The sequence below is a fragment of the Oculina patagonica genome, chromosome 1 (assembly GCF_052425735.1).
Source record: "Oculina patagonica isolate OP01 chromosome 1, crgOcupat, whole genome shotgun sequence".
In the NCBI taxonomy this organism is placed as follows: domain Eukaryota; kingdom Metazoa; phylum Cnidaria; class Anthozoa; order Scleractinia; family Oculinidae; genus Oculina; species Oculina patagonica.
This window is the reverse complement of record NC_135758.1, coordinates 21,975,888-21,985,696: the sequence shown is the minus strand read 5'-3', so window position 1 is coordinate 21,985,696 and position 9,809 is coordinate 21,975,888. Positions and strand designations below refer to the sequence as shown.

The 9,809-nt window shown below is 39.1% G+C and overlaps 1 protein-coding gene across 1 annotated transcript; it reads right to left on the bottom strand.

Moving 5' to 3' along the window:
- Positions 1 to 875: 875 nt before the first annotated feature.
- LOC144641852 (uncharacterized) lies at positions 876 to 8,928 on the bottom strand. The gene is made up of 4 exons (XM_078500871.1): positions 8,122 to 8,928; positions 5,381 to 5,488; positions 4,201 to 4,289; positions 876 to 1,054 (listed from the first exon to the last, which is right to left on the bottom strand). The coding sequence occupies exons 1-4, from the start codon at positions 8,194 to 8,196 to the stop codon at positions 1,021 to 1,023; spliced, it is 306 nt and encodes a 101-aa protein (XP_078356997.1). The 5' UTR covers positions 8,197 to 8,928; the 3' UTR covers positions 876 to 1,020.
- Between the last annotated feature and the right edge of the window lie 881 nt (positions 8,929 to 9,809).

The following is a 9,809-nucleotide window of genomic DNA, read 5'->3' as shown; positions in this document are numbered from 1 at the left end:
CACGACCCACGACCCACGACCCACGACCCACGACCCACGACCCACGACCCACGACCCACGACCCACGACCCACGACCCACGACCCACGACCCACGACCCACGACCCACGACCCACGACCCACGACCCACGACCCACGACCCACGACCCACGACCCACGACCCACGACCTACGACCCACGACCCACGACCCACGACCCACGACCCACGACCCACGACCCACGACCCACGACGCACGCCAATTAGACAATCTCAGATGAAATGGCAGAAATAGAAGTAGCTGATCGGCTTATCAGCCAAACTGAAGGAACTTGTCCTTGTCGATGCAATCGTTTTACGGGGGTTCTTGTTTGTTAAAGATTTTTCAGTTTTTCTGCGAACTAGTAGCCTGCGTGGCTAACTGCGTGGCCGGCGTTCAAAGGGGAAGGAGAGGGGAAGTTCTAGCGGTTGTCTCATGCAACGTATATTGTAACACCTCCATCTGAGGTCTTTGAATGAGTGAGTTCAAATTTTCGGCCTTGTTAAGCGTCACACATTTTTCGGTAAATTTAAAATCCAGAGATAGCTGGTAACTCGGCTTATACACCCACGACCCACGTCCCGACCCACGACCCACGACCCACGACCCACGACCCACGACCCACGACCCACGACCAAAAAAAAACCACGACCCACGACCCACGACTCACGACCCACGACCCACGACGCACGACCCACGACGCACGACGCACGCCAATTAGACAATCTCTCGTTGGGGTTTTTGAGTTTGATAGGGATGGAGGGTGGTCGGGGGGGGGGGGGGGAGCTTTTTATTTCATTTCATTACCATAAGCTAGTTACTTGAAGTCCCTATTAAAAATAATCAGGAAAAAAAACTCTTTCAATAGGTGCAGTTTATAAACTTATTTTAGGTGCTGGTTACAATGAGTTGTTAAAAAACAGGTTATATAGGTGCTCTTTGATTAATGCTTGATGATTAGCAAAGCCGGTTCCATAAGGTCGTCGGGCTTGAATACATCGTCCTCAACCCCGAGATTCTGTGCATCCCCATGAATAACTTTAAATAGGGAATAAAACATATAGGTAAACATAAGCAAAATAATTTTTAAGTGACTTACTTACACAGTTGAATGACTTCATTGTGAAAACCCCAACATAATTACCCCTCAGACGTACAAGCAAATTCATACCCCACCGTGGTACAAGGGGGATGGAAACACTCCCCGGTTGGTTGGTTTGTAAGTTCTCAGTTGACAGGTTTTTGACCACGAGATCAACATGTTTGATTGATTTGTGAGTTCTCAGTGGACAAGTTTTTGACTACGAGATCATCATGTTTGATTGATTTGTGAGTTCTCAGTGGACAAGTTTTTGACTGCGAGATCAACATGTTTGATCAATTTGTGAGTTCTCAGTTGACAGGTTTTTGAGCACGAGATCAACATGTTTGGTTGATTTGTAAGTTCTCAGTTGACAGGTTTTTGAGCACGAGATCAACATGTTTGATTGATTTGTGAGTTCTCAGTTGACAGGTTTTTGAGCACGAGATCAACATGTTTGATCGATTTGTGAGTTCTCAGTTGACAGGTTTTTGAGCACGAGATCAACATGTTTGGTTGATTTGTGAGTTCTCAGTTGACAGATTTTTGACCAGGAGATCAACACGTTTGATTGATTTGTAAGGTCTCAGTTGACAGGTTTTTGAGCACGAGATCAACATGTTTGATTGATTTGTGAGTTCTCAGTTGACAGGATTTTGACCACGAGATCAACACGTTTGATTGATTTGTAAGTTCTCAGTTGACAGGTTTTTGACCACGAGATCAACATGTTTGATTGATTTGTGAGTTCTCAGTTGACAAGTTTTTGACTGCGAGATCAACATGTTTGATTGATTTGTGAGTTCTCAGTTGACAGGTTTTTGACCACGTGATCAACATGTTTGGTTGATTTGTGAGTTCTCAGTTGACAGGTTTTTGACCACGAGATCAACATGTTTGATTGATTTGTGAGTTCTCAGTTGACAGGTTTTTGACCACGAGATCAACATGTTTGATTGATTTGTGAGTTCTCAGTTGACAAGTTTTTGACTGCGAGATCAACATGTTTGGTTGATTTGTGAGTTCTCAGTTGACAAGTTTTTGACTAAGAGACCAACATGTTTGGTTGATTTGTGAGTTCTCAGTTGAAAAGTTTTTGACTAAGAGATCAACATGTTTGATTGATTTGTGAGTTCTCAGTTGACAAGTTTTTGACTACGAGATCAACATGTTTGATTGATTTGTGAGTTCTCAGTTGACAGGTTTTTGACTACGAGATCAACATGTTTGGTTGATTTGTGAGTTCTCAGTTGACAGGTTTTTGACCACGAGATCAACATGTTTGATTGATTTGTGAGTTCTCAGTTGACAGGTTTTTGACCACGAGATCAACATGTTTGATTGATTTGTGAGTTCTCAGTTGACAAGTTTTTGACTACGAGATCAACATGTTTGGTTGATTTGTGAGTTCTCAGTTGACAAGTTTTTGACTACGAGATCAACATGTTTGATTGATTTGTGAGTTCTCAGTTGACAAGTTTTTGACCACGAGATCAACATGTTTGATTGATTTGTGAGTTCTCAGTTGACAGGTTTTTGACCACGAGATCAACATGTTTGATTGATTTGTGAGTTCTCAGTTGACAGGTTTTTGACCACGAGATCAACATGTTTGGTTGATTTGTGAGTTCTCAGTTGACAAGTTTTTGACCACGAGATCAACATGTTAGCTTGATTTGTGAGTTCTCAGTTGACAGGTTTTTGACCACGAGATCAACATGTTTGGTTGATTTGTGAGTTCTCAGTTGACAGGTTTTTGATCACGAGATCAACATGTTTGATTGATTTGTGAGTTCTCAGTTGACAAGTTTTTAACTACGAGATCAACATGTTTGGTTGATTTGTGAGTTCTCAGTTGACAGGTTTTTGACTACGAGATCAACATGTTTGGTTGATTTGTGAGTTCTCAGTTGACAAGTTTTTGACCACGAGATCAACATGTTTGTGTGTGAGTTCTCAGGACAGGTTTTTGACCACGAGATCAACATGTTTGATTGATTTGTGAGTTCTCAGTTGACGAGTTTTTGACTACGAGATCAACATGTTTGGTTGATTTGTGAGTTCTCAGGTGACAGGTTTTTGACTACGAGATCAACATGTTTTTTTGATTTATGAGTGCACCTCTCAGTGGACAAGTTTTTGACTACGAGATCATCATGTTTGATTGATTTGTGAGTTCTCAGTTGACAAGTTTTTGACCACGAGATCAACACGTTTGGTTGATTTGTGAGTTCTCAGTTGACAGTTTTTGACCACGAGATCAACATGTTTGATTGATTTGTGAGTTCTCAGTTGACAGGTTTTTTGACTACGAGATTAACATGTTAGCTTGATTTGTGAGTTCTCAGTTGACAGGTTTTTGACTACGAGATCAACATGTTAGGTTGATTTGTAAGTTCTCAGTTGACAGATTTTTGACCACGAAATCAACATGTTTGATTGATTTGTGAGTTCTTAGTTGACAGGTTTTTGACCACGAGATCAACATGTTTGATTGATTTGTAAGTTCTCAGTTGTCGGATTTTAACCACGAAATCGATATATTTGGTTGATTTGTGAGTTCTCAGTTGACTTTTGTCAGCTAAAATTTCGGGCCCTGTTACTGTTGTCCGGTCGCCAATAAGGATGTGAAGGTCTGTGGTGTTCTGGGACTAGTGAAATTGCATTGTAATGTGATCTGGCTTGTGTACGAAGGTTTTTGTTGAGTTCTTACCATGTACTCATTACAACCCGGAGTTTAGTTTACAGACGGTTTATAAAGTTCATCACTTGGTCGATACGCAATTCCTAAGGTAAACATGCCGGTTTGTCAGTAGCATAAAAATATGCAACTGGACACTACAAGCTAACATGCAAACCCGTCAACATCTGCATAAGCTTGAAAGGCACCGTGACATTGTTTCATAGAAAACCTGCATTGTTACTCTCACCTCCAGTAGCTCCTCCACCAAACACTTTTTTAATGGTAAGCTTTAGTAGATGGATGTGTTTGATATGGGCAATTTGTGAACATTGAAGACATTGAAACAGAAAATGATCAATAATCTAACGGAGCTGACAGCTTAGGTTTTGACCAACAGTGTTTATAGGAAAAGGTGCTTACCATAGTTTTGGTGGGCAGCATGGTATATAGTAGCACGCGGGGCAAGGGTCAGGATCCCTCATAATAGGGAAGTCTTTGTATCGCTCACCCTAAAAGAAATCACCATGACAAATTAGTAGGGATTATGACATTGAAACGAGAATTATATTTCGCGTGCATTAAGTGAACACTATAAAACATGTACAGTACATGTTCTGTTATCGTAAACATCAGTGAGTCATCTCACAGATTGCACCAGTCAAACGTTTATTTAGGTTACATTCTAAATGATGGACTTAATGACTGTTTTATGTGTTGAAACTTCCCTAAGGTCTATTTGGCAAGGTTGTAGCTCATTGCAGCCTTTTAGTAATTCTGCACGTTGTGCATGCCCCGAGGAGAAATGTGACCAAGAAGAGGGGAAACTTAAACTTAATAGTATACTTTTACTATTCAGATTAACTCTTTTAAACTCACTGAGCTTATTTTCAAAAAATAAACATATAAAATAAAAATTTATGCAGTAGCGCGTATAGCGCTAGTCACAGAAGCAAAAATTACCTTATTGTTACTTACTTTCGCGATTTTTTTTCGCGAATTTCAAAAAATCGCGAAATTGAAGAGCCGCGAAAAACTGATCATTTTCATGTTATTTTACGTTAATTACATATTATTGGCCAAATCGCGAACGTCAAAGGGACTGTGTCACGGATTTTAGTTAAATTTAGGCATGGGAAATGACCATCAGATTCGTTGAAATATAAAAATAACCTCTCAAAACAGTGAAGGAACATTTCAATAACACACCAAAAAGAAAAGAAGGTATTGATTGCCAAAGGCGACGAAGATTGAAACGGATTACGATGCGGGTTTTTGGAATATTGTTGGGCTGAACAGTTTTCAAAGTTATTCTCGTTTGCTTGTAACTTTCAATTATAACGCCCGTGAGACACACTTGGTTGCAATGAAGCTATGGTTTTGCCATTTAGATCCATAGAAGTAATTTCTTTGCAAACATTAAGTTTCATCGCGAGTATTTGGCAAAACTTCATTAAATAAACGAAATATGCCCGTTCCAATTCGCGAAATTGAGTTCCCGCGAAAATAAGTAACAATAAGGGAACACTTGAAAACAGTGAAATCTTTTGCGATCGCCCACGATTCTACGCTGTGCTTAAACTGTTTTAAATTTTCCTAGGACCTCATCGTTCTTTTCGTTCTTGTAGCGGCGACTCCACAGCTCCCTCAAATCCATAGCCATCGTCAAGGTAATCATGGCCAAGAGAACTAATACCAGGCGCGTGTTCATCTTGATCATGTAAAATATAACAACAAAAGAATGATGTTAGAAAATTGTTTGATGATTAAACACGGAAGCGAAGTGTCCAGTTAGGGTTATTTATTATTTCCTTACTTTACAAAAAAAAAAAGGCAGAATAAAATCTCTTAAGAGCAATAGCATATCTAATGCATTGAATACTGAAGTATTTGCCATAATTCGTATAATAAAGCTGGACCATGCGCGAATCAACACAAAAGTGCATCAAAATGAATATCTTTCAGATGTCTTTACAGCCCTTCTTGAACCACGATAGTTTTATAATTAGATTCCCTCCTATTTACCTACCCCACCAAACCTATTCTTCTCATTCAAGATGATGAAAACCCAGACTATCATGCAAATACGGAAATGATTTTTTTGCTAACTATTTGTCTTTAGAATAATCAGCTCACTAAACTGTTCTTTATGTTTTCTCAATTTTTTTGGTGATTTTTTTCTGTAATTTACTAGTTACTTTTTAATTTAAACAAAGTCACCCTCTCAGCTGGGTTCCTTACCCCTCCCCACCCACCCACCGTCCTTAAAAGGTCCTAAGCACCCCTGAGGCTTTCACGGCATATGATTAAAGAGTGACATTTGCGTGGCGCCAATTTAATTGCTTTCGTTCACGTGAAGTGTAAGTTTTGCATAAATTTAAAAACAAAGGGTGGGAGCGAAATCTCGCATTATCCTTCATGGTTTTCCGAGCCAGCAAATGTACAAATGATTTGTCTTAGATACAAAACACTGCTTATTAAAATCGGCCTCCAGTTTTAGCTTTATAACTTAGCACAAGACAAAGTTATGTTCCGTATCCAAACAACGCAGGGGCACCAACGGAATATTTCGTTAAAATATCTGTTCGGAAGACGATTTGAGATCTAGAATTTTCGGAACATTCATTGTAAATATTTTGCTTGCCTGCCTTTCCTAGGATTTTCCAATATCTAAAAAATGGTATAATTGTTCATTTTTAACGGATTTTTTACTCTAATCAAAGTCTCTTCGAGATATCGACGTTTTTGCATGAAGTATGAGTCGAAGGTTTATCCTGTGCATTGTTCTTCGAACTTATCATTACAGTTTCTTTGTAGTTTAGTTTAACAATTTCCTATCTTCGCGGAGGAAATGCAGCCATATAATTTTGTCAAAAATGGCTCGTCCGCGCTGGGTATTTATACACATATTCCTTAACAGTGCAAATTTCACCGAGATCTGACAATTCTATACTTTAAAATTGCAAGGACCTTTCGAGGCAGTCGATTACGGCAGCGAAATTAGCAAATGAAACAGCAAAATATGCGTTCGACGCTTTGTTTTTGCGACCGGCCATATTTGAATTGTTATAGGTAGACCGCTGTTCAAAGTGTTCAAGGCCGTATCGTTACGATTGCTCCACGAAAAAGCACGAAAAAAAATACGGATTTTTCCGACTACTGTCGGAGAAAACATTGCGCATATAATTGCGGCGTAAACAAATAGTTACACTCAAGCTGCGTTTTGTCTAGGCTCTGCGAGGGTCGGATATCAAGACCCAGGATTAAACAAAAGCCATATATAAAGTGAATGATTTCGAATTATATTTGAAGATGAAATACGAAAGAATTTTGCTGTCTTTGACTGAAATTCCACTCGAACTGCGTAGATACGATCGCATGTTGTAAAGCCGATTCATGCAACATTGCTGTCATTCCCTGTCAACGCGAGGTCACGTCCCTAACGACCTAGGCTGATGACGAAATAGAGTTGCGCTTACATGTAGCGACCAAATTTGGCCTAATTTTTAACCGCTCCTAAGCTAAAAGAAGCCCCCATCTCTTGCATTTGTTTTAACTTTAATAATATCTTTGAAAAGAGCGAGTTTTTTGGTATGGTTTACTTTTGACGTTTGTAATTTTTAAACGATGTAAGTGCTAGTGATTATTTATTCGTGTTTTAGTTACGCAATCCATTGTTTGTGCGACGCTTTTTATAGATCGCCTTTCAGACACACGTGCGTTGAGATAAGAAAGCTGACATGTCACTTTTAAAATTATTATATAACGTTTGTAAATGTGACAAGTCACGTTTTTTTCACGAGATCGCAAGTGATCACCCACAGCGGAAAGTAATCCCTTGAGAAATTAAAACAGTCCCTTGATAAATTAAAAAAGTCCCTTGAGAGTTTACAAATATGTGGTTCCAAATTTTGTCCACTAACCCCTATTCAACGTTTTTAGCTTGTAAACAAGCAAAAACGTCGAAAAAAGGTCACCTAGAATTTTCGGGAGCCTTTCTCTGGCCGGAATTTTCGAAAAGGTAAGTTTAGATCCCTATAACTTTCGGATCACTAGACTTTCAGCTAGGAAATCCGAAGAGATAAAAAATTTTTAGGGGATAAAAATATGCCTATATCTACCGTTTAAATACTAAAATACGTTCAACGGTGCTATCTTTAAGTGGTTTTGAACTATATTCTCGATGGGTGCTCCTGACAACGCGCGTCAGTTCTGTACTTCAGTGCTCAGTGTACTGCAGCCGTCAAAGATTTAGAAGATCTTTCGTGAACTCGAAACGATTCCGTCAACATTAAAGGAATGAAAGTAATGACAATGTTTAACTTTGCCCTAAATGTTTCTTACCTTATTATCGTCGGTAAAGGCGTTCAAGCAAGATAGAAGTCTTCGTTCTTCGAGCAACACAAGGCAAATGATCATAAGCAACCCGCCGGCTATTGAAGAAAAGAGCACTTCGCTTGAAGTTTCCCCACCCCTTGAGCCTAATTGGACCAATAGAAAACCAAGCAATACTTTTGCTATTCATGAGTGAGTTTTCTGCTATGGTGTTTCCTTAATTAAAAGGAGCTTTGATCACGCAACTACGATGGGATGAAATGATCCACTAATTTGAAATTGCAGTATTTTTAAGCCTTGGAGACGAACCCAAACTTTGGTGCCTTGAAAACTATACCCTCTTATTTGCGTGTTTTCTAACCTATAAAAGTATTAAATTAGTGTAATACATTCGAATATTTCAAAGAAATCATTCGATCGAGAAAGACGAATCGCCTGAGGAGTTCTTCGACCCAGTGATCAAGCCAAATTAGGGGGCTGGAAGTGTTTCAAAACAAGTGTTTATATTCAGATGTTTAAAAATCAAGAATAAAGTGGGGCCGAGGACGGCCCTACCTCTACCACCCCACCCTACTATCGAATACTTGTTCCTTGAGCAGAAGTGTTAGGTCATTTTTGTTATTTCTCCAGAATTCTGAAATGGCTTTACCGCGAAGGCACAGAAGCCAGTTTCGTTCAGTTACACATAATTGCTTCTTAAACAATCGTTTCAGATACCTATTTTTCACAGAAATATTTCTTCACACCTTAAAACAATAGCGATTATTTCGCTAATAATTTTTATGGTCTTGATCAATAACGATTTCTTAAAGCATAAACAAGCGAATATTAACGTTAAAAGCCGACGTTTCGGCGTCATCGTGACACCATTCTCAAGCCAAAGTGAATAAATTTCAATTTTAATACATCTAAAATGCCGGGAAATGCATTCATCTAAAGCAAACTAAATTTTAATTCCCAAACGTTCAGTGCTGTTGCTATCGGATAGATTGAAATATCTATCCGAATTACTATCACTCGTTTGAAATATCGTTGACTGTTGTACTACTGATATCAACCTTTAATTACTATAAATAACCCAGAAATCCAACGATTTCGCCTGAGCTACCGTGAACTCAACGGTGTATATAAAATAAAACAAAACGGCGAAGTAATTAAACAGTGGCTGATATTTAATGGACAACGCTATCCACCGTATAAATCACTATCCAAGTGGATAGCGAAGTTTTTTTTGTTAAACAGTTGTCCACTGGATAGCGATTTATCCGGTGGATAGCCTTCTCCACCCTTTGAACTACTGGGACCAGATACTATAAAGTTATCAACATTTCTTTTTTCTGGTACCGTTGCAATCTGTAAATTCGTTTGCTTTGTCAAGAAGAGAAAGTATGTCTGTTCTTTCTTTGTGACTGTTGAAAATCGTCAAGTTGCTAAATAGTTATTGGGTTATTGTTGAACGAAGCCATGTTTTTAATCTCTGGGCAGTAGAAAACGATGGTTTACCAGCTGCACTCGTTGCTGCATTTACCAGTACAAGTTTGCATACCGTGATGAAAAGCCAGGACGCAATGGCGGCATAACATCGTACCATTATTAACTGGACTCGACAACCGAACAATTTGTTTTGGAATCGCGTTATACGCCTTACCCAGTGACTAGTTCGGATCGAAATTAACCAATTGAAAAAATTAAACATT